At 32.9% G+C, this 26944-nt stretch overlaps 1 protein-coding gene across 1 annotated transcript in view; it reads left to right on the top strand.

Annotated features, from left to right (window-relative positions):
- The first annotated feature begins 1799 nt into the window (after positions 1-1799).
- The window catches only part of cta (Guanine nucleotide-binding protein subunit alpha cta), a 30468-nt gene continuing 5323 nt past the window's right edge, over positions 1800-26944 (top strand). Inside the window, exon 1 of the mRNA XM_023164823.2 lies at positions 1800-2381. Coding sequence (XP_023020591.1) covers positions 1902-2381 — 480 coding nt within the window. The 5' untranslated portion in view covers positions 1800-1901. The remainder of the gene's footprint in view (positions 2382-26944) is intronic.

Here is a 26944-nt window from a genome sequence, read left to right as displayed (position 1 = left end):
TTATGTGTTTTATTACTTGTGTGAATCTTGTATCAAAATGCAATATATACATGCCTAATAGCGGTTACTCGTCACATTCTTGGAATATTCCAAATATTCCTAGAATATTCATAAAATATATTTAAAGAATATTCTATGGTGTTTCTCTATTGTATATTCCTACAATAAACTAAGAATATCCTGAATATTTTATAAATATTCCTCGGGTTCTATTCCTGGAATATTCTTAATAGAATATACCTTAGATATTCTAAGAATATTATAAGATATTCCAAGAATATTCCCAAGGAATATTCTTAAAATATATCAAAGGTTCGCCAGGAGCACTTCCAGGGAATATTCTTCAGAAGATATATATATCCATGGCATATTCATAGCATAATACAATATCCTCAAATGTATATTCATGAAATATACCTGGAATATCTATTGCTATGTGGGTATACATATACATAAAAGTAGATAACTATTTAACTAAGGTAAAAGACATGCAGTGAAACCAATAATCATCATAACAATGTATCCCTTTATAAAAATTATTCTACGCTATAACATCCCTCATTAGGTACAGAAAAGATTTGAATAAGACTCAGTTCACTAGTTCTTTTGACACTGGTCATTCTCTTCCTTGTTATTCATACTGTTTGCATTCATCAAATATCGATTTTAATTATGATAACATTACATCTGAAGCCAATTGCAATGAATTTGAAGAATCATTTTGAAATTAATTTGTACTATTGAGATCAAATAAGAAGAGAAATCGTAGAAAACGTACATATTTGAAAGATTATGTCACTGATTTAGATTCAGATAATGTAGATAATGTTGTTGATATTGAAATTTGCGTTTTGTTTCGTGATTATTATTATTATTATTAGTTTTAAATTTGTGATGTACTGTTTGGAACCTTTGGTGTAGTAATGAATATTACTGGAGTTTTTTCCCAACACCAAATCGTTATTTTTACACCTCGACACGTGTTTCGATCACCAAGTGATCATCTTCAAGAGGAAATTTGTTAAAAAAAGGGGGTAAACATGTTATAAGTATGTTCATTACTCTGCATTAAAGATGGTAAGCTAGGATGATTGTCATGACGACAGATAACAAGAATAGAGGTACAACTTGAAGGTACAAAAACTGTTAAATAATACTGAAAGTTAATAAAGCTTGTTTCCGTTTGTTGATGTTTTAAAAGGCTTATAACAATTCACTTGGATGGCGAATTTTGGAAAACATGATATTGCTGGCAAAAAATAATAAATATAAATAAAATAAATATTTTCACATATAAAATGTCATGAAGTCAACGGAGCACCGCCATGAGTACAGGTTGGTTCGTCTCTTCCAAATAGTAGATACTCGTAAGTAAGTACTGTAGGATCTATTCGTAGACGATATAAGCATATCCCCTGTCTGCTCGACTCAGTGATACAGAATGAAACCTAATTTCAACATGGATTTAAATTTTATATGGTGTGTGTTTAAATTTACAGTGGGTTGTTCAAGTACCAATACCGTAGCTTTAACTGCATGTTAAAATATCTTTAAACATATTCAATGGATATAGAAAACATATGATTAGTAAGATATGATGAAAGTACATTAGAAAGCGGAAGATACTAGGTGATAAAAACTCAACTAAGTGTAAATAATCAATATATTCGCTGATGTAATGAAATTGCAGTTGAACTGGGCTATCCTTTTGACGTGTATAATTAGTGGTCCAACCGTCTGTGTATTCTGATGTCAATGTCTAAATGAGAAGAAGAAAGGCTGTGGCTAGTCAAACATCGGAGCGCAAGCGCTTTCATCAATTCAGTCGATCTTCTGGCTCTGTTACGGCAGGTTTAAGAATGTAGTTGTGAAGTTCAAGTTTGCGTTTATAATTCGCTAAAATGTCAAATGTGATGTGGTCCTGTTCGTGTTGTTTGCGGTTCAAGTTCAGCCCCGAAGAACTGGAACAACGTTACAAGAGTCTGGAAATCGATAAGATTATTGAAAAAGACAAACAGGCCATGAAGAGACAAGTTAAGCTTTTGCTACTAGGGGCTGGAGAGAGTGGAAAATCGACGTTCCTCAAGCAAATGAGGATCATCCATGGAATTAAATTTGAGAGCCATTTAGTGAAGGAGTATCAGCAGGTTATTTATCAAAACTTAGTGAAGGGAATGAGAGTGTTGGCAGACGCTAGAGACAAACTGGGAATACCTTGGGGTAACAATAATAACGTTGATTTGGGCAGAGAGTTGTTACAGTTCGACAACAATTTAGTTCTCGATTCCAGGACTTTTAGTCAGTTCACACCTCTTCTATCTAGGCTTTGGAAAGATTCTGGCATACTAAGAGCTTATGAGAGACGAAGAGAGTTCCAACTGGTAAGTATCCCTTTACATTCAATTCCAATCATTTATAAGTTATATCAGTTTTTATGACAATCTTTTATCTTGATGCTTAATCTTTCTTATTTAAAGTTAAATGACTCATAAAGTAGGTCATGAAGAGGAAAAACCTAATTATGTTACCAGGAAGTATAAATTTCAACATTCTTGAATGTACTTCGTTTTGGTAATTTCATATTCTGATTCTTGAATGTGCTTCGTTTTGGTAATTTCATATTCTGAATACGAATTTGAAGTACTGTTAGTTGTTTAGTGACATAAACAATTAGATTTATTTTCTATTTAGTTATTGCCTAAATTTATAGATTAGTGTTGTCAGGTATTCTTAAATTGCAGGGTCTGTGTGAACATTTCAACTGTACACACTTACCTATATGGTGCCTTGCCAAAAATCAAATGACTTATCTATTATGACCAATAATAATGTTTACTTATTGAAACTAATGACCATAGCTTTCGATGGTGCTGTCGCCGACACCGAGAAAAATATCATGAGATCCATAATCCGATTTACACTTGAACTGGATATTTCTTGCAATTCCATGATGAATTTCAGAAATCCTATTGAAAAACAATTTAAAAATTCAGAGGGCAAATGACGTGGAAGTGAGAGTTGAGTTTGTAACCTTTCCTTGCATATTGCAAAATTTAGAATCCTTGGAAATTCACAAGCATAAACATTGCGGGTGCAACCTGTTAAATGATTAAATCGATTTAGTTTTCTCAAATTAACATATACGCATTGTAACTAGTAAACAAAATTCAGGTACTCAATCAATCCAAGTACCTCTATTATTACCTACAGGGATGCTATATAAGGGCTAATGTAATAAACCATTGTTAGTTTAATGTATAAGTTTGAAAATGTCCTTGTAGGAGGAAACTGCAGTAACGTTAGTTACAAATAAAAGTGGTAAAAAACATAGAAAGTTTTCAATTCTCTTTTCTTCATTATGATTTCCTTCTACATAGTAACGGCTACATCTTAGCTTTTAATTATAGAACCATAAAATAGCAATAGCCAAAAAATGTATTACATTTCACTTTTAGTACCAACTTTTTTACAAATAAGGCTGCTAGGAAAAGTACACACTTTTGGACGGAAATAATGAAATGTGAAAAATTCAACTTTTATTGTGGTTTTATGAATACACTCAATATTGAATATTTATGAATCTAAGTTATCTACATAAAAACAGAAACGAAAGTATGGAATGTACGTACTTTACAAATGAAGAGATATAAATAAAACATATAATGTAGGATAATTACTATTTGTCTATATGGGTAATTCGATAAACAAACAGAATGTGATTTTAATTTTCTTTCAAAATATTTAAACTATCTCACTGCATGCATATTGCTATATTTTCAAGTCATTAATACCAGATACCAGAGCTCATTAATATTGTTACGAAAATGACACTTGTGAAAACAGCAAAACGATGAAATAAACTTTTTCACCTATGAAATACTCATTTAAAAATATCAGAATCAAATTACTCACTTGTGCAGTAAACATTTCGATATTTTTGAACATGAGCTTATTGCTTGATTAAAATAATTGATATTTATTAAAGAGAACTGAAAATGCCAAATATTTTCCTTGGCAGGAATTTATTTTCAATCTAGTATTTCTTTAGAGCAATAGGAATTGTTTGAAAAACCTTTTATTTCCCAAAAAATTATTTTAGAAAATGGAAATGCCAAGAAAATGATTATTTCAACCTTTTCCCCCGCCTATATTCACAAAACATTTCTTTTATATATAACTTGAACTGAAACATTTTCTGATATCAAGAAATACACATGAGAAACTTCACACAAGTTTTGAATGCCTGTAAATGTATGGCTCTTTATTTTATGTAATGTCTTTGATGTTAAAGTCCTACTTTCTTTTCCAATGTAAATAAAAAAAAATCTTTAAATCAAACTTGCTATCCTAGAATAAATAGTATTAGTGAATTTATTCAAATAATTGCATGAATTTTCAGAGGACTGATCTACGTTTGTAAATTTATATTACTTAAATGAAGAATATTTAGATTAGTTCAACTATCCATTATAGCGGTGAAAACTTTACAGAAATAAATGGGAGATCTACCAGTTGAAACAAGACTCAACCTGATCATTCAATTAAATAACAATACATATTGGTATTTGTCCTGATACTATCTTACTCTCAAAATAGATAACATTATTTCTCTGATAATTTGCAAGATAATTTTGAATTGCTGTTGGACGATTTGTTTTTGATTTGACATGAATATGGGTTTCTCAAATTGAATCATAGTTTGAATTATAGTACGGAATGCTAGTTTTAACCTTTATTATTGAACAGATTTGCATATTAAAATTGAACAGAGATTAATTTCTCGTTACTTCAGGAATTCTCTTCAACTTGGACTTCACTTACATTTCATATTTAAAGCCTATATCTTTCGGGAATGATAACCTGCATTATCCATCACAGAGTTAGGTAGAATAAGGTCTAACATTTGCTCAAAATACCTCATTGAAGCATTATTGGATCTGATAAAATCATGATGTCATCCTCTTTTTTGGCAAAAATAGAAAATATCTCAGGTATCACAAATAACAATTTGTGATGTTTATTTAAAAAAATCTGAATGTACTGTGTTCCATATTTTTGTTAGTCACCTTATAAAAAGTCAACTACAAAATGTATTTTCAGATTTGTTATGTAAAATCATATAACAACATTGAATGCTTGGTATTTTCTTATAGAAATTCTAGAAATTTAGTATTCATCCATGAACTGCTTAGGCAATGTTCATTGATATAATAGTTTCTTCAGTTGTTTTTAGAAGAATACTAATCGTATCATTCTGGAATATTCTGTGGGCTCCATAGAGCCCACCACATAAAAATGTACGAATCTACCTATGAAAAGGCGAATACTTTTTTCTAAGGATTCTGTTCACATTTTTTTTAATAATGCCAATTTAAATGCGTTCATAATTCTGCTTACAGTTGTCAATGTTAACACCAAAACAATGTTTTGATAAACAATGCAGTCATTTCTGGAATTATTATTTTTTAAAGTTTTGTTATAGAAATTTTCTTTAAACCAACAAAGTGAAAAATATATTCAAGAACAGTTCTGATATTTGCCTTGATAAGAAATGGAAATTATAAAATCAGCCAAGAGTGAATATGCGCCTGTCTCATTTGCTCCTTTATGGACTATTAACTAATTTATGCCTCAAACTTTAATTTGGATAGTTTTAATAAATCATTTCATGGCCAGCTGAATTAAGTTACAAAATATCGCTGGTATAGAGTATGACATATATGTAGGCAATTTCAAAAACACCGGGACCTGTGTATTGAAAAAGTGAAACCTTTCCTGCTTTAGCCATTAAGGTATACTTTTTTATGGAAGAATGACCATAAGGTATATTTTTATCTTATCTTTATGTATGGTTTCTGTTTTTTCTCTGGTTTTGAAATGAAGTGAGTTTTATGATGTACGATACGATGTACGATACTTGATGAAAATCCATAACTAACGTATTCAAAAAACACATTATTGTGAGATTCTCACCACTTAAACAGTTTTACTAAAACGCAACACGTGTTTCGCTATACAATGACTTCTTCTGGCGTGTTTTCACTAACTATATTCTACATATTCAATGCCTAATATACCTAATTTTACAATTTGATGTCCTAGTTTTCACATTTGAAAAAATATTTAGTAAAGGGAAGTTATTCAATTCTAATGGGGAATGTTCCTCAATTTGGGTTATTACAGGAAATGTAAGTTTGAACAAAATAAAGTTGAGTTCAATTCATGAGTTTTTCAAATTCACTTCAGTAAGTATTCAAATTGATGTTTCAAATATTGGGTTTTGGGATTTGTTTCTAATTCACATATTGGCAACAGCGCCTAGAACTTTACCTGCCATTCCTAAAAATATTTTACCTTGCATATAATATATCAAGTTGAAATAATTTATACGTACCTAGATATTCTACTTTAAAAAAGGAAAATTATCTTTATAAATCAACAATTAAGGCAAAATATTGATTATAGTTCAATACCACCTCCACAAGCCACATAAACAACAGTTGTTTTGTTATTTATATAGAGGAAGGTAGGTTAGGTGCACAAAATGTCATATGTCACAGAATGTTTTGGAACTCGGAACATAAGTAAACAAAACAGCACGCCTCTGAAATATGTCATCTTTGTCTCATACAGGTAATAGATTCATTGACAAAATGGTTTAGACTTTCACGGCTGAGGTTTTCAGTGTCATTGCTTTTTGAGTTTGGAAGCCGTAGATTTTTGGAATTTCTTCTTGATGTTTCGCTGGCGCGAGTGGCTAGCTTCTTTAGAGGTTTAACCATCATGGCTTGCTAAAGCCTGTATTTGTACCTGTATTTGTACCTGTATTCGTACCTGCACTTGAACCTGGAACATAAACAATCTTGCTGCCTGTTGTCCTGTTCGTTATTCTCGAATTCCTTAAAATGGGGTTCCATATTTGATTGAGGTTCACCGCTTCTTCTTTTCTGTTAAAATTATCCGTGTGTTTGTGGATCTCTATTGCCTCCCGTACCAGTCGGCTATGGTATCCCTGGTTGGGGGCAATTAGTTCTGTGTTTTCAAACAAAATTGTGTGGTGTCCTTCACTCAGTGCCTGTTCTGCCACAGCTGACTTGTCTGTTTGGCCTAGTCTGCAGTTCCTTTTATGCTCTTTTAGTCTTGTTCCCATGGATCGTTTGGTGGTTCCGATATATACCTTTCCACAAGTGCACGGTATGTGATAGACCCCTGCTGCTGATAATGGGTCTCTTTTGTTTTTAGCCGACCTGAGGCTTTGTTGTATCTTTCTCATGGGTTTGAAGACTGTTTCGACGTCGTGTTCGGGCAAACTATTGGGCAGAAATTTAATTTCAATATTTAATTAAAAACGAAACTATGTCTTTTCTATTATCATGTAAACCGTTTATACTTTGGATAAAGGGTATTTGAGTGTTTCAAGCTTAAAGAAATGTACGCTGGGGCATGACCAAAAATTACGAACAATAAATGACAAGTAAGCAAATGCATTATCATGATGCAAAAGTCATACATTGTTTTTTCACAATACTGGACGTTTTTTTTTTGTATTGCTTCTCGCTAGCGGCGCATAACTTCAGTATAATACTCCTTATTGATGTGGCAAGAATAAAAACATTCAAACTATAATTTTATTTTATGTTAACTCCAAACCTTTTGAAATTGAGAAGTAACGCGAGAAAATTTTTGAAAGTCCAAAGCAATTTTTCATACGAAATCTAGATATTGTAAAAGAAATTCATATCATACTATTGAAAATAAAAGGAAAAACAAATCGCTGAATTACATTTGTTAATTGAACTTTCCTATGTTTTCAATAAAAATAAATTAAATCAAGATGAAAAGCAATAAAAACAGCAGCAATAAGAACAGCAGTGAAAATACTTCAAGAACTTCCACAAATATTTAATTAAAATACAAACTGACAAAAAAATATCTTTAATTTTTTTTTATTTTCCATTTATCTACTTGATTGGAGAAAAAAATCTAAAAAGTAACTTTTTCTAATTAATAAACGAAAATCTCTCAACTAAAAAACCTTTTACCTGATTTCTCTTGGTTTTCCTTTGAACAAGTTCTCTGTTTTGAACAAAACCGAAAATTCAATAGTCACAATTATAAAATACATGAGGGCAGGTAATAAACCGATTGTATTATTGAAAATGTGTTTTATTTTCTGATAATTCAAGGTCGCCTTGGGAAAAACTCGGTTATGATTTGAAACATTTGTGTTGTGATATAAATAGGCATACTTAAAGTTAGAAACATATTTCTTCATCTGTAATAATCGCAAATTTTAGCGCCTTTGACTCTGATCATAAAATAGCAATTGAACAATTAAATATTGCAGTAAAATTCTTGATTGACAGATTTTGCTTTGTGCATTTGTTTCCGTATTGCTCCTCGCTGTACAACAATGATCACGCAAATAATATAATAAATAATAATTTTATGCCACTGACACAAAAAAAAAGTAACAATCGACTTTTTTTTTTTACCGGAGAGTTTTATATGGTGAATATATGGTATGAAAAACAATATTTGAAAACTCAGTTTGAAACTTTGGTGGCGATAATGTTCCCCTGTTCCCCTGAATGATATGTGATTTCATATTTTTTACACTATAAAGGCTTGAAAACTCAAAAAGTTTTTTGTTATTGTAATTAGTTTTTTGAAGACTTGTTTCTTGACACTAGTTTGGTGTCAAATCACAGTAGGTAAATATCATTCCCTGAGGGGACAGAGCTGTCATTGTCTTTTTTGCAACATTACCCCCGACATTCTGACCTAATCAATTTAGGAATTTGTTACTACTGAGCAGGACCAGCTTATCTAAGAGAACGACTAATAAGTCACCAGTCATTTGAAGGCATTGTCTAATATACTTTTTCAAGCCTGTTTCTAATGTGTGTAACTTGAAACCTAACAAAACAAGGATAGATATATATATACATATATACAATACATATAAGTGAATAACAATTTTAAAGAAATCGATACAATCTAAAAATTATAGTTTTTTTTTTTTTTTTTTTTTGTAGTATAGTTGCTTCAAGGACATCACTTCTATATGAAAGGAGAAATATTGCCTGCAGCTTATCCCAGTCTTATTTGCAGAAAGGCGTCATACACATTTTTTTATTGCTAATGTTTGCATCAACTCTCTTTTTTTGGACAATCCTAAATATTATGGTTTCAAAGTTACAAAGTAACCCCACTCTACGATATTGTGTATCCAACAAGTGAAAGTTTATCATCAGATGACCAGTCTTTTCCTGATGATGCAAACTTTATAGTTCTGGTGTTCGAAAGTGCTTCATCAGATCATATTTTTGATAAACGTTTTATCCCAATCTTACTTGAAACGTCCATTATCATTCGTTCGCCAACATAATTGTGTTTTCGAAAAGCTAAGTGTCTAATTGAATCCAGGAAGTACCAATTCCGCGCAATTTAGGTACATGATGTTAATTTTCAAGTTCGGAATTAGAATGATGAATCAAGTTACATCATATGAATTTTTATGTACCTCGAGAATGACAACAAACCCAAGACGTTCCAAATAGTTGAATAGAAAATGAAAATAGAAAAGATCTGTGCAGATGTTGACCTCAATAAATCATGAATTTTGTTTTGTAAACATTCTGAAATGTTTTAATATTCTTTTCGGTACAAATGCAAGCTATAAAAATAACCGCGAATTTTTTCTTTTGGCAGGTTCCCATATTAAGTTTTAATAAATTTTGAATATCTTAACACTTGTATTGGTTTCTTTTCGGAAGACAGGCTACCAATTTATATCGTAATAAATTCATGAATATCTTTTGAGTCGTAGTTTTCAAATGTTATTCCTTTTTGGCAAAAAAAGGGGTTTAATTCAAACGTAGGCGTTTTTTATCCACCTAAATCTCATTTGACGTTTCTTCTTATCGGAGTCCTTATCTATTAGGTAAATATAATGGTTTTACAATTGTTATGTCATTTCTGATAACGTTGAGTTTTGAAGCAAAAATATTTTTAGCTACGATTCAAAATAGGTAGGTAGCACTAATTGTTTTTGGAAACAAATGACTTTATTTTTTAGTTGCAAAGCATTGACTGCTGCTATGGTCATTATCCTCAGCATATGGCTTTGTTATTTTTCGAAATGTTTGCTTCAATAAGTTATTACGTACTTGAAATGCTTATTTCAAAAACGTGTATCTACAATACCCGACAAAATTGTTTTTAGTAATGTCCACAACGACCTCTAGAAAAAAAATTGTTACAATCTTTCAACATTTAGAAGTATACGAATGATTTTATATTATTTTGAAGCATCTCGTGAATTCAGAAGAACATAAACAAATTAATGGAATGTTATGTAATGGAAATGACAGATACTTGATGAAAATCCATAACTTATTCAAGTAACACTTTACTGGGAGAATTTCACTGGATAGTTAACAAAACCGCCGGTTTTGTGAACTGTCATTTACAATACTGAAACCAATGATGAAATCTTCACACATACACATACATACAAAGAGTGGCAAAATAAAACGGAGACTGTAAAGATACCAATCATCAAAAAAGATGATCGGGCAATATAGCTTACGGCTAATCCGATGATAAAACCGGGTTTCGACTTAAAAAAATATCATTAGACGTTAGATTAAAAAATATCATACAGACTATTAGACGTATCAGATGAAACCCCTGAAGAAATTATACAATAAATTCTTACTTGATAATTGTTTACAATTCTACTAATAACACAAAAAACACTTTATACTGTATAAAAGCATTTCAAGAAGACTATAAACATAAAAATATAACGGTGCCAATATATAGAAAGGGTGGCAAAATAGAATGGAGAGGATATGAAGATACCGATCATCAAACAGAAGAAAAAAAAAAAGAAAGGTAATCGGGTATATAATACAGCTCCATCAGATGGTAAAATACGCTGTAAAAAATAGTACACGTCAAAAAATAGCCAGACAGGTTAATATGATATAATATTCAGTTGCCTATTGAAAATATCTGATAAAAATCCTTAAAAAAATGTAGATTGGGTTCATACTTCAGAATCATCTACAACTTTTCTGATACAACAAAATAAATGCTTGATATTTATCATAGCATCTGAAGGTTTCAGAAGACCATAAAGTCGATTATTACTATTATTATATTATGAAGGAAAAATTATAATGTGGACAACACGTAAAACACCTATTAGAAGAAGGACAAAAAAGGTGATCGATTTTAGTTCACAAGTTGAAAATGGTGCAAAAGTTTAAACAAACTTAAATGTAAAAAAAGGTATTTAGGTTTTTGCATAGGTATAGTTCAAAAACTATAAACAGTTGAGAAATTTAAAAAATCCTTGAAGAGGCGGAATCTAAAGCGAGTACGTCACAAAATATTAAATATCAATTTGAAATTTATAAAAATAGGATGTGTTCTGAATACTATAAAAAGTTGATTCTTGTTGGAAAAAATCTAAGAGTGAATTTTATTAATTAACAATATTTTACTTGACTTGCGTGTTCATTAAAGACGTCAAAAAAATGTTTATAAATAATTTTCCAAAAAATTTTTCGCTTCGTGGAGCTTTTTTTATAGGTGTAGTCAATAAAATCACATCCTAAATGTTTTTAATTTAAAGAAATTAATATTTTGTTTAATACATATATTTTTTTATTGTAAAATAATCGACGTGTTATTATAATTTTTTTTATTTATTATATTCCCGTTTTTGTATTAAATGAAGACATTCGGTAAGTTGAACAAAAAACATTTTAGAGCCATTTGTTCATAATTCGTTTATAAACATATAGACTATGTGAGTATTTTAATTATTTTTAATAATTTCGTTGTTTTCATAATATAGTGATTTTTAGAAAAAAATCCTTACCAACAAGTGTTCATTGTTTATAATCTTTTTTTGTATATTTCAAATGTTTTTTGAGGAATGTTTTCTATTTTGAAAACTATAATGACATTCCTCTACAAATCAACAGTTTTTCTATTGATAATTTTATTGTTTATCAACTAAACAAATGCTCAAAAGCGATATATTATTTTTCCTCAAACTGCTAAAAATTGATAAAATAATATACATTTCAAATTTTCGATTAATTTTTATAAATGTTTATTGTATTTTTGAAAATTAGGGGATACAAAATTTGCATGAATCACTCAATTAGTAAATTAAAAAATTAATATAACTTTGAAACTATTAATTTTTTACTTCTAGCATGATAAATAACGCAAATACGATTCAATCTGCAGATTGAATCATAAGAAAAAATGGTCAGACAAATGTTGAGGCTAATCCGTTGATGAAATATCCAGTAGGCTATTAAAAATTTTATATAAAGTCCTTGAAGAAATTGTACGATGAATTCATACTTGAGAATCCATCTTACAACTGTACTAATAACACAAAATAAACGCTTTATACTTTATCTAAGCATCTCGAGAATTTAAAAGTATCAATATATGCACTCAACTCATCACGTTTTTTCCCAATGAGTAGATGAGTAATTTATTGATAACGTTCGGTGAATCATTGAGGATACACGATTTGTGTGAACGCCAAATTTATTCAGGTAGATAACGGAGGTTCGTTAGTATGGATTTGCGTACCTACCTTGAGAATGACCTGTAAATACTTTTAATGACACATGACGACCAGGTAGGAAGTTTTGAGTATTGTAAAAAAACATACAATTTGGAGTGTGTTTTCTTTCGTATTGTAAAGTGCGTTCATTTAACCTAGTGAAGTAGGTGCGAGCGGGGCAATAAAAATTACATTGGGGTTGGTATATTGTTATTGGAGGAATTTAGACTTGAACGTTTTCGGCAATGTAATTTTTTATTGTATGAAGGTGTTGAAACCCTTTACGGTCATTAGTAGAATTGTTCGAACCTCTGGGTCGGTTACTGTACTTGAAAAAATTCAGAATCCAGTGAGTACATTTTTTTTCAATCGTAAATAGAATAGAAATGTAACGAAAATCGGAAAATTCCATTTATGGAACGGCTAAACATATTTCTTTCCAAAAGTCAAAGAGAAAGCAATAATAAAAAGAAAAACATCAGTATCGTCATAGTCGATAAGGTAAACATAACATGATTGTTTGAAGGTGGTTGACAATGTTTCGTGGTGCATTCCATTAGTTCGGACGTCCATTGTCTGATATGATATAAATTGATTCGAAATTCCTGAAAGAATCTGTAAAAAAATAAAATGAAAAGACTAGCTGAAAAATAACAATTTTATTAAGCACAAGCAACAACCAACAACCAACTATTAACACGAGCTAAAAAAAATTAAAAATTATTAAGAAACTAAAATTAAAAAATATAAAATTAAAAGATTCCAAACAAAGTTACTTCACGACGTTTCGATTGTTAGTATCCACAATCGTCTTCGGGTGATAACTGGACCTATTCCTTCGAGATCTGACTATTTATAGGTCATTCGAGTGCTTTCACCTATCCCCTCTTCTCTCTCCGCTTCATTGTTTTTTAGCGGGAGCTGACTGTTTGGCGATAGTTGGTCGTGTTCCGCTTGATAAGAATCAAGATGATTGTGGATACTAGCAATCGAAACGTCGTGAAGTAACTTTGTTTGGAATCTTTCAATTTTATATTTTTTAATTTTAGTTTCTTGTTGATCATTTTTTCAGCTCGTGTTAAGAGTTCAATTTTTTTGATTTCTTTGATTGTTGCGTGTATGGTATTTCATTCAGTTTTTTACTTAATAAAATTGTTATTTTTCAGCTAATCTTTTTAAGTTAAAATGGGCACCAATATGTCTAGGCACAATCATGTCGTTGGAATTGCAAAGACTGCTTCTGAAAAGCTTGGAACACTGTTCCGAACCAGGAAACTGTACACACCTCACCAACTGTTGATGCTTTATCAGATTCTCAGATCAGACCTTCTGTGGAGTATTGTTCTCATGTATGGAGCTCCGCTCCAAGGCATACCCTGAAGCTGCTGGATTCTATCCAGAAAAGAGCCATCTGCCTGATTGGAGACCCATACATCACTTGCAACCTTGATAGTCTGAAACAAAGAAGGAAGGTTGGAAATTTGTCTCTTTCTTATTTTGTCTCACGGGGGGTGTTCAAGTGACTTGGCATATTTGATTCCACCAAGAGCGGTACATATCAGAAATACGCGACGGACTGTGGCTGCTCATCGTTCTGAGGCTCAACTCAGTACACCTCGAACTTCACTGTTTAAGAACTCTTTCATTTGGAGAACTGCGTTTATGTGGAACAAACTTCCTGAGAACGTTTTACCAAATGAATATGCTCCTCAGCGATTCAAATCCAACGTGAATCGCTACTTTCGCACAGGTACCGCTCAGCTGATGGTTTACGGAAAAACATATTTTTAACAAACATAGTTGTATAGCGCCTTAGGGTTTTTTCTGTAGTGCTTGTGTTTTGTATTTAAAAAAAGTAATGTACTAGTAAAAACTGTAGGTCAATGAAAAATGAAATTTTACATGTGATTTGATAGGAGAGTTTTATTGAGAGAATAGCCTGTTTATGATTTTTATTTTCATTAATTTTTTTTCACTTAGTTCCACCCCTGTTGAGCTAGAAGAACCATTTTGAATTTTTATATATATTTTTATATCATAATTGTCGGCTAATTTTATACTTCCTTCCAGAATTTTTTTCTCTTCATTCAACGGAGATATCGTTAAGCTAGCAGAACCCAACCACAGGAAACCATTTTTTTATTAGTCTTTGGCCCCCTTTCTATGCGTTGTTTTTCAAATAAATCTATGGGTTTTTGCTAACTTTACCGTTAAGCTTGCAAATCGAAATCTGTAATTTTTTGAAAAATTTGAACTTGCAAGAATTTTAGGCTTCTTCACGACGATATTGAACACTTCAATGTTGTTCGTTTGAATTAAATATTTGGGTGGTCACCTCTGACACGTGATAAATATTCCTAAATTATGGATGAGAGAGAAATATATTGACAATTTTAGGCTCATTTTAGGCTTTCATGACTCATCCTCTTTTACTTTTTCTATTTGTTGTTTTTTTTTTTAACTAGTGGGTTCTGCTAACTTTACCATTAAGCTGACAGCACCAAATTGAAATTTTAGGCTCCAAAGCCGACTTTCTATATGTGTCTGAGGTATTTACCCAAATATTTTATTCAAACGGGGAGCAGAAAATGTTAAATATCGTAATGAAGTTGAAATCTTTCAAAAAGTGAAGGTTTTCGATTTGGTTTTGCCAGCTTAACGGTGAAGCTAGAAGAACCCACAGATTTATTAAAAAAAAACTCAGAAAATCGGCGATAGGGGGCAATTGGAGTCTAAAATGATAGTTGAATTTTGACGTTATCCAAGATTTTTTTTTCTGTGGTTGGGTTCTGCCAACTTAACATTAAGCTGGCAGTGCCCACGATGTCTCCGTTAAATGAAGAGCTAGAAATTCTGGAATAGAGTACAAAATCAGCCTGAAATTATAGCCTTGAATCAAATATGGAAATTCATAGTGGTTCTGCTACCTCAACAAAGGGATTAGTTTTCGGCCTTATTATTTCGTACGTAGGTGTTTTTGGGCAAGTTCAATCCGAATATAAAAACAATTTTCATTTATATCGACTCGTAGTATATTTTCCATGGATAATTGATCCCATTAGATTTCTTAAAACAACACGACTACAAGAATAATTAGTTTAACTTTGGTCAATCTGAAGGAATTTTGCATATACACCGAAGGTCCAAATTTGTTCGAAATTGTATTCTAAATAAGAAATATATTAGGATAGTGGTTGGACAACGATGAGTTACCCAGGCATTTACCAAAGGCGAAAACCAACCAAAAAAGACCATGGTTACTGTATGGTGGTCACCGGCTGGTGTGATTCACTATAACTTTCTGCAACCCAGTTGAGGAGAGTTCCGATCTTGCTCCACAACAACGCCCGTCCGTACGTTTCACAAATAACCGTCCGAGAATTGAACGAATCGACGACGAAGTTCTGCCTCATCCACCATACTCCCCAGACCTCTCCCCAACTGACTACCGTCTTCTCAAGCACTTCGATAACTTTCCCACCGGCAGACCCTTCGGCAATCAAGACCCGGCAAAAACGGCCTTTGTCGACTTCATGGAATCCCGAGCACAAAGTTTTCATGCCGACGGATTCAATCAACTCATGTTATGTTGGCAAAAGTGCACTGATTCAAATGGCGCCTATTTCGATTAAATTGAATAAGTATTCTCTGATATACAGGGTGAGTCAACAAGATTCCCTCAGAGGAAACAATTTTTCGAACTGCTCAATTTTTTTAGCATTCATATCAATAAATACTATCTTTCAAAATTATTTTTTCGCATACTGGGTGATTCTGCCGAGCGTGGCCAACTAAAGAAATGAAAATGAAAAATACTGGGTTGTAAAGTTGAATTATGTCTGTTTAAAAATGAATGAAACTTGACTGGTTTTACCGAGCATCCTATATATTTTTTCCGAAAGTTGAGATTCTAGAAATTATCATAGTGATGTTGACTGATTATTCCTTAAAAAAAAATCCACTTAATTGCTGTAGACATGCGGGTGGTGAATTAAAAAAATATTGTCTGCAAAATAGATTTTTCTGGAATAGCTTGGCATTGCCGCAATGGAAATTCGAAAACAATTCCTTAGAGAGCTGAAAAAATATGGAATCTAATGACGTATTCATATACTGGGTGTTCCATTAAAAAAAATAAGACGTTGGTTGGCCACGCTCGACTGAATCACCCAGTATGCGAGAAAATAATTTTAAAAGATAGAATTTATCGATATGACTGCGAAAAATTGTTTTCCCTGATATTAATGGACCGAGCGAATCTTGTTGCCTCACTCTGTATTACAGTTTAAAGAAGACTCGTAATAACGGACAAAATTTTTGAAACAAGCTAATAAAAAACTAGAAAGAAAATTTCCGGATTATTGTTGTCTTATTCTTTCCCAATCTCCCCCAGTTACTTGTTGTATACATTTTCATCTGTTAATTATTTGAAGTTTCAAAATATCGTCATTAGGTTAATAACCTATAAATATCAGTTTCAGTCGTAAGGCGTTGATTATTCGCCAAGGGCATTTCAGAAGCTGATGACAGTTTGATAATAAATAGTTTACTAAATATATTAGTAACTGTATGTCAATTTCGGATTTCGTGACATTCCGAGCAAAACGTTGCGTTGTTGCAGTTAGAGAGATAAATAACCTCTAATATTACTCATGCAACGTCATATTTATATACCGCTTATATCTGTTTTCTGTTTGTCTTTTCGTGCGGATTTCTATTCCCGGTAAACGTTGTTTATGTTCGAAAAATGTTCCTGAAAATGCCCTACTTCCTGTAATATTCAATATAAACGGTGTTGTGTACGTGCTTAGGTATTTTCTGCTAAGTCGCGTCTTATTGGTCCTGAAAAATTAGTCTCTTCTACGAAAATTAAGTTATTCCAAGGAATTTTCGCTGTGTTTATTTTCTTGTAATCAATTAATGTTTTTTGCTATGCTCCGACATACACCTTTCGATTCAAATGATCAGTTTGTCTATTTGTAGCCGTTTGCGTTCTCGGTAAACGTTGTTTATTTTCGAAAAAAAATCTTCATTTCCAGTGAATTTTCTTGAACGGACTTATATTCCCGGAGAACTTTGTTTATTTTCGAAAAAAGTTCCTGAAAATGCCGCACTTCCTGTAATGCTAATGTTGAAGATCCTGTCTACTTGCCTAGATGCTTTCTAAAAAAAAACGGCGTCGGCAATACTCCATGAAAATTAGTCATTTCTGTGGAAATCTTTCTTGAAACTTTTTACTGAAGTTATTCGTGTACATATAAAGATTTTCTCAGTATGGCGATTTATCCATTATCCAGTTAAAAAGCTCAATAGGTGCCTTTAAAATACAATATACAAAACTGAATACAAATGAAAAATAGCTGTTCATACTTTTGAAGACCGCCATGCAATTTCTTAAAGGCGTAAAATCATTTTTCGGAAAAATGTTTTCAGTCACATTTTAACGTATTAAATGGTCTAACCAGGGCCGTCGCCATGGGGGAGTGGGTGGGGGGAGCCTCCCCCCAGAGGTAATAAGAAAAGGGAAAGAACCAGGAGAAGGTTGGGAGTTCCCAACATGCGTAACTTTGAGATTCCGTACTTTGAAATTGTGAGTTGTTTGAAAACTTCAAAAAAGTTTAATTTCACCCAAGTAGAAGAACAGTCCACAAATTTTTAAGTGACAATTTTACAAAATTTCCAACTTTTCGCTGTTTTTTTCGACTTGGAAAAGTTGGGAAATTTCGGCCGTGAAGATAGAAAAAATAATAATAGAAAACAATAAGCACAATATTATTAAAGTGTTGTTTCCTTTCATTCGTATTGAATATTCCTATACATGGTGGATATGGTGGAAGATCAAGGACCTTGGTCCAAAGTAGAATAATTCCCATTATTATTTTTAAAAGTACCAAAATTTATTTTTGTTTGTGCATACCCTAACGGGCATAAGCATTCAGCCAATCTGTGGATAGCTAAGTAAGAAAATTAATATATTATAGTAGTAACTAATCCCTCGGCTTTCATTTTCTCGAAAGTTGGGAAATTTTGCTACGGCCCTGGGTCTAACCAACGTGGTGTTTTTCAATTTTACATTCAATAGTGAGAATGGTTCTCCATTGTATGGAAATAAATGAAGACTTTTGATAGTTTTTTTGTATGTACCACTTTTTTCATCTATATATAAGTAGTCATAATTGACTGAGACTTTTCAATAAACGTAAATCTAGATAAAATTTTGACTTTATATAACCACTTCATTTCCTCATTCTTCATGGAGGTTTATTTTTTTTACACGCTTTATATTAGCTTCACCTGTATGTATGTATGTTTGTTTGTAACTCTCCTTTTCATTTCATATCGGGATCTGTATTTGACAGAATTATCGACATTATTGCTTGATCTATTCGCGGGCAGATGACGCTGTACACAACCTCCTTGATATTTAGACATTATTGCTCGATCTATTCGCGGGTAGATGGCGCTGTACATAACCTCCTTAATATAATTCGAACTCACTTTACATGTATTTCTTCCGGTAGCTGATTTTCAGGCTCCCTCTCCGGAATCGGAAAATATCAATGGTCATTTTTCTAAACAATATACCGCTGATTGATCCCAAAGTTTAGATAAAATAACTATAGGGTAAAAAGACTAAAAAACACACTTTCATAGCATACGAAACTAAAAAATGAAAAATAAGTATAGTTTCAAAAACTAAAAAACATGCTTTTAAAGAACATCGAACTAAAAAGTTAAAAATAAGCTTAAAACAATAACGAACGAAAAATACTAGTATTGGGAAAAAAGCGTGGGCGCTTTGTGCCATATTTTTTGTATATCAAGCGCCCCTCGATTTTTTCCCAATAATACTAGTATTTTTCGTTCGGTATTGTTTTAATCTCATTAAAAAAATATTTATAATTTTATAGTTCGATGTTCGTGTTTTTTAGTTTTTTAATCTATATTTATTCTTCTAACCTTCAAAGGACACAAGTACAAATTTGACAGACATCTTATCTGTTAGTTTGAAGAAAATGGTTAAAAAGGAATTTCGTGTGTTAACGAAGCATTGTTTTTTGGCAAAAATAATACTTTTGAAACGACGGCTTGACTTGATAAACATTATTAACCAGGAACATTATGCACCAGGAAAATCCACCGTTCAAGAAGTTTGCTAAGTTTGATCGAGGTGAAATGAGCACCGAAGACTATGCATGCAGTGGACGACCCAAAGAGGCTGAAAACATCAAAAACGTCCATAAACTAAATTTGGATGACCTCAAAGTGAAGTTGATCGAGATAGCTGAGGATCTAAAGATTACAAAGGAAAGTTTTCGATATATCGTACATGAATATTTGGGTACGCGAAAGCTCTGTTCAAAGTGGGTGCCGCGCGAGCTCACAATCGACCAAAAACAACAACGAATTGATGATTCTGAGCAGTGTTTGAAGCTGTTCCACCATAAAAAAATCCGAATTTATGCGTTGATATGTGACAGTGGATGAAACATGGCACCATTATTTCACACCAGAATCAAAACGACCGTCATCTGAGTGGACTGTACGTGGTGAACCGACTCCAAAGCGTGCAAACACCAACCACTCCCAACCACTCGGTTAGGAAAGTTATGGTATCAGATTTTTGGAATGCACGTAGGTGTTATTTATAATCATCGACTAATTTGAAAAGGGAAAAACCATCAACAGCGACTATTACATAGCGTTATTGGAGCGTTTGAAGAACGGAATCGCAAAAAATCTGCCCCATTCGAAGAAAAAGAAAGTGCTATTTCATCAAAACAATGCACTGTGTCACAAATTAATGAATACAATGGAGAAACTTGAATGGGGCTTCAAATTGCTTCTGCATCCACCGTATTCTCCAAATCTTGCCCCCTGCGATTTTTTTCCTGTTCTCTGACCTCAGAAGAATGCCCGCTGGAAAGAAATTTAGCGCCGATGAAGAGGTTAATCGTCGAAACTGAAGCCTATTTTGAGGCTAAAGACAAATTGTACTATAAAAATAGTATCGAAAAAGTTGTAAGACCGCTATTATCATTGTATCGTTCTCGAAGGCAACTATATTGAATAATAAAATGAAATTTTATAGAAAACTTTTTTTTGGCCTGTCAAAGTATCATATGATCTAGCAACAAATAGAATATAGAGTGCTTTTAAAATAAAAAAATTATTTAAATACTTAAAAAAGAGGAATGAAATAATGCATTCAACATTTAAAGGGATTCGTTTCTATTGCACCATTTGGCAACATCGGTTATAGCTAATAAAGGACAATGAATCTGTTACCTGTATGAGACAAACAAAGATGACATATTTCAGAGGCGTGCTGTTCTGTTTACTTATGTTCCGAGTTCCGAGACATTTTGTGCACCTAACCTATCTTCCTCTATATAAATAAATAACAAAACAACTGTTGTCTATGTGGAGGTGTTGTCTGTTGTGGAGGTGGTATTGAATTATAATTTTTATTTTGCCCTAATTGTTGATTTATAAAGATAATTTTCATTTTTTAAAGTAGAATATCTAGGTACGTATAAATTACTTCAACTTGATATAGGCGCTGTTGCCAATATGTGAATTAGAAACAAATCCCTTTAAAAATTAAAACCCAACATTTGAAACATCAATTTGAATACTTTTCAAAGTGAATTTGAAAAACTCATGAATTAAACACAACTTTATTGTGTTCAAACTTACATTTGCTGTAATAACCCTAATTGAGGAACATTCCCCATTGGTTTGTTGACACTTTCAATACAATACTGAGTGTGTCTGAAGTCCAGTTCCTCCTCAAATCTCATCAGTTTACCTATTATGTTTTTTCTCAACTGGTGTTAATGATTTGAGTGTCCTTTACTTATTTTTATAATATATGATGGAATCGGCCTATTCTTGATGAAAATCCATAACTAACGTATTCTAAAAACACTTTATTGTGTGATTTTCACTAGATAGTTTTACAAAAACGTGTGTCTTAAGATACGCCCGAGGAAGCCATTGTATGGCGAAACACGTGTTGCGTTTTTGTAAAACTGTTTAGTGAAAATCTCACAATGAAGTGTTTTTAGAATACGTTATTTTTATAATTTGGTTTCTACTGTTTTTTTATAAATGTAGGTCCATGTATTTTTTTTATTTTCTTGATTTCCTGTATGAAATAGCTTTATTTTTCCTTTTATTTTTAAAGAGAATGTATCATTGAATATTCTAAATATGTGTTTATTTTTGTATACCGAGAAAGGAGAGCTGAGTTATCATTTAGATAAAAGAATACTTATCCCTTCACTTTTCTGGAGTTTTCTAAGAATTTTAATATTATCAATAAGTACTTATTTTTTATTGCCTGTTCCGAAAAGGAAAGGTAAAGAGGGATAATCCCTTGCTGGATATCTTTAAACATGAACTTTTTTATGATCATGATGATGGTGATTGTAATTCAGTTTTTTTTTAATTTCATAGAGATAATAAAAGGATTTTGAGTGTTTGATTAAGCGGATATTTATTGTATTTATTATTATTTATTGTATAAGACGGCTTCACCAAAGTTATTCTGATCCTATTGTTAAATTCAAAAAGATACACAGAGATCCAAGAAAGAAGTGGAAAATAGATATAGTTTGAAAAACCAAAAAATAGGCTTTTAAAGAACATCGAACTAAAAAGTTGAAAATATTTTTTTCAAATAAGTCTGAAATAATGCTAGTATTTTTCGTTCGTTATTGTTTCAAGCTTATTCGATGTTTTTTAAAAGCGTGTTTTTTTTAGTTTTTTTAAACTTTATTTATTTTTCATTTTTTAGTTTCGTATGCTATAAAAGCGTGTTTTTTAGTCTTTCTAAACTATATTTATTTTATCTAAACTTTGGGATCAATCAGCCGTTCGAATTATATCAAGGAGATTACGAACAGCGCCATCTGCCCCCGAATAGATGAAGCAATAATGTCGATAATTCCGTCAAATACAGATCCCGAGCTTGATAGTTACAAACATACATACATACATACATACATACATACATACATACTAATATAAAGCGTGTAAAATAATAAAATACTACACTGTTTAGCGGAAACCCGTTCAATTTAGGACATAACATATTTATAAAGTAAAACTCGAAAGTTGTTATATTTTGAGATCTGAATTGTGATATGTTCATTGAGAAAAAATTGGAAATTGGATGTGCCATGCGTTACAAGCAAGCCAGAGGGTTTTGATCAACCAAGACGAATCTGGACAACACTCAATAGAATAAGGACGAATTGCGAAGATGCTTCGACTCACTATTCAGGTGGGGAAAAATACCTTCCCCAAATTGTTACTGTGGCGCTGAAAGACAGACTATCGAACACCTGGTACAGGACTCTCCAGTTAATTCCTACAGTGACAACCCATCCGATTTCCTTATTGCGACAAGAGAGTCAATAGAATATATTCGTAACCTCAGTGTTTATGAAATGTTAAGAAATGTGACATGAAAATGTTACTTTTGTTACATTCGGAAGTCCATGTTGAAAGACCCTATATTTTGACCGATAGTAAAACAATTAGCCGTAATTCCTAGATGACTCTGCTAATTAACATGCCTTCACAGATCACGAGTTTAGTGGACATAGTTGTCGATGTCATTCTCAACAAAGAAAAAGTAGGACCAGTTCAAAAACAGCAACATGAATAACAACTGTCAATACTAACACTATTTCGAAATGTTGTGGATCATCATCACTTTCTCATTTCATCGACCAAAAACTCGATAAAGGAAAATTAAGTGAAAGATCAAGTAGGCGGCTTGCAGTAGTTTCAAACCGAATTATTCTCGGCGTTTCGCTTTTCGTTTGTTTGTATTCACAATCATCTTGGCGTGATGAGCGTTTTATTATGTTATAGTTTTATTCACCATAATTGCTAAAATGTGATTCGTTAATGAAGTCAGAGCTCAACGGAAAACCTTGTTTTTCACAATCAGAATATCGATTTATATGATGTTGTTATCTTTGAAGTTTCGTCATATTTACAGACATTTTATAGCTATAACGTGTGCGAATTTCAAAATACCATTTTTATCGGTAAATGGATTAAGTTGCTGTAATGGCTATAAAATGAATCATTTTTTATCGGAAAACGCCAAAGTGTTTTATCAGAAGAGAGATATCTAAACATAATTAAGAGAGATATTTGGGTTTGGCAGTGTTGTGTTGCATATTGGCAATACTTGATTGAATTAATATATTATGTTGAATAATTGCTTTCACGCAGCGCAGAATAATCAGGAAAATTGTTTTTATATTTTTTTCGAATGCTAAGTTGCCGTTATTGATATTTAAAAACACACACATATAGTAACGCAATATTTTGTTTATTCGCGAAATCGGTCTATAGGCTAGCTAAATGTATGTACAACTACAGTTCGTGAAAATATCACAATATAAACAAGGCTCCCAAAGGCGGTCTGTTACAAAGTCTAACTTCGACATCTACCACCAACTTAGATTCGTCTTCTTACTTTCTCTGCAGCTTTCACCAAACAGGCAGCCGGCAACAAGAGTCCGGAAACCTAATAATGGTTTTAAAATTTATTATTATCCATTTATATGTTTGAGGAATGTTCTGTAATTTATATATTGTTACAAATTTCTACTTATTAATGTATAGGATACCCTATTTTGATATATTTTATTATACCTGTATCTGTCTATATACATAACTGATTCTTATGTGCTCGTTTAATTTTCTTTAATGATTGTTTGTACATGTTACCTCTTGCTAAGTAAGAGTCTATAGAAGTGTGTATTTACCAGAATTTCACAAAGTTCATCGAATCAGTTCCGAATTGTTAACATGATAAATGAACAAAATCATTTTACATCCTTTCGAATCCATAACCAAGCAAGGTGTACTCCGGGGCTCAATCCTTGGACCAACACCAAACAACTAACCAAAGCTCTGAGTCTGGGTATTGTAAGTACCACACTCGGTAGCCATGGAGATCCTTCTAGAACTACCTCCTCTCCACATTTTTCTGGAGAGAGAGGCTAGATGGGCAGCATATAGACTTGTGCACATCTCCAATTGCACAAAGCAAGTACTTTAGACTGCTGGCTGACACTGGAAGTGACGTCATTTTGAGAATGGCCTCTAACATTATGCCTCCAACTGTCAACTACGAACTGCCTTACGCAGTACTTTTCCTGAGTAGAAAGGAATGGATCCTCCGAGAGAGCTGATAGTTGATGATTCAACGATGGATCAAAAACACCTTCGGGCTCTGGTGCAGGTGTTTTCAGTTGCAGACCCAGGATAGATATATCAACCTGTCTAGGGACATATGCGACTGACAGATTGGTAGAATCCAACCTAACACACAAGTCAATAACAATTTTTTCGGACAGTCAGTCGGCGTTGAAGCTTTTGGCTCCTACCGAGCAACGTCTAAGTTGGTAGCAAATTGCCGAAAACAACTCTTCTCAATAAAAATACTCAACAAATTGCCTCTGGTCTGAATTCCTGGCCACACTGGCCTGGAAGGCAATGAGGCTGATGACTCCCTTGCAAAAGAGGGTGCTGCAAGTAGCTTCATCTGGCCAGAACCTGTCATTGGCATTGCTTTAAGTTTTGCCAAACAAACATGGATCACCTGTATGGCAAGAAGTTTGAAAGACTTCTGTCAAAATCTTCCAGGATTGACTCACTCCAAGGCGTTTATTCACCCTTCGAAGCTTAATACCAAACAGTTGTTGGACTACAGTAGGGATGAACTACGATGTCTAACAGGCCTTCTTACAGGTCACTGTCATTTGAATCACCATATGCAGAGGCTCGGGCTGTCGAAAGACAGTGTGTGTCGCCTCTGATTGGAAAATGATGAAACAGCAGAGCACATACTTTGTGCCTGCCCCGCTGCGGACCTAATCAGGTTTTCAGAGTTTGGTAGAACAACTCTTCTACTATCTGACCTGAAAGATCACTCACCATATAAACTAATCGACTTCGTCAAGAAGCAGGGTTTATTTGGTCGAGTTTGAATATGTGTGAACCACATATAGAGGGACGGTGGAGGGACGAATAGGCCCACTCACTTTTGACCTGACCTAACCTAACGTAGGTGTTGTATATTAGTGTTTAGATGACATATCAGTCATTATCACAGAAAGTACTACATTAGAACTTTCAACCGAAGCAGATAGTCACAGGGGAATACGCTGAATCTCAATGTCACCAAACAGAATTTTTAATTTTAAATGAATTGAATAACTATGAGGAATCCCTAGATGTGAAACTCTAAAATAAGTCTATTGCAGAATCTGATTAAACAAATTCTTAGAAGTCACAATAGATGTAACTCTCAGTTGGGAAACTTACATAAACTAACCGAATAACAACTGGCTGAGCTCTATCTGTGGAGTTGTACGTTATCTGAGAACATTATTATGCCCATGCGCAGTCATTGGTTTCATATGGTACCACATTTTGGGTTTTCCAGTATAGTCGCAAAGCATATTCATTACCCATTAAAGTATTTTGAGATATATTCTAAATCTTGGTCGCAAAACCTCTTGTAAAACGTTCTTAGCGAAACTTTCTTCCTAGCTGAACTTCCTCAGTCTTGCCTGTTTTGTAACTGTAACCTGTTTTCTTGAAATAGTAGTCAATATTCCAGTAATATGAATTTTAATACCAGGCATCGTAATTAACTGACTATCCCCAGCCAAAACTCTACATATTACAAGAAATGAAAGCATATAGTTATCTACCGAAGAAACTTCAAAATATCACAGCTTTAAAAAAATTTAGGAGCTCAGTCATTTCTTACTTGAAACATAAACGTGACAATTCGTTTAACTGCTTGCTAAGACGAAAGATGAAATATAAGGTTGTTTCAAAAGCTTTGTCCGTATTTATGAGTCCACTTTAAACTGTAATATCTCAGTAAATACTTATTCAAATTTGTCGAAATAAGCGCCATTTGAATTCGATGAAGAAGTCGACGAAGGCCGTTTTTGCTTGATCCTAAGTGGCGAAGGTTCTACCGGCGAGACAGTTATCGAAGTGCTTGAAAAGACGGTAGTAGGTTGGCGAGAGGTCTGGGAAGTATGGTGGGTGAATCATAACTTTTATGCTCAATTCATTAAATTTTTGAATAGTAATTTGGGAAACGTGCCACTGCACCAGCTGCTGACCACCATACAGTAACCATGGTCTTCTATTGGTGAGTTTTCTCCGTTGGGAAGTGCCTGGGTGGCTAATCAGTGTTCAACCACTGTCCTGAACGTTTTCCGTTGCGAAGTGGATATGCTTTTCATCTCACTTGACGATCCGATCCAAAAAAGGATCGTTTTGGTT

The sequence above is a fragment of the Leptinotarsa decemlineata genome, unplaced genomic scaffold (genome assembly GCF_025532065.1).
Source record: "Leptinotarsa decemlineata unplaced genomic scaffold, Ldec_3_MD MMD2_tig00001064_RagTag_RagTag, whole genome shotgun sequence".
NCBI classification, from domain to species: domain Eukaryota; kingdom Metazoa; phylum Arthropoda; class Insecta; order Coleoptera; family Chrysomelidae; genus Leptinotarsa; species Leptinotarsa decemlineata.
The sequence above is the reverse complement of the archived record's forward strand: the minus strand, read 5'-3'. Positions and strand labels throughout refer to the sequence as shown.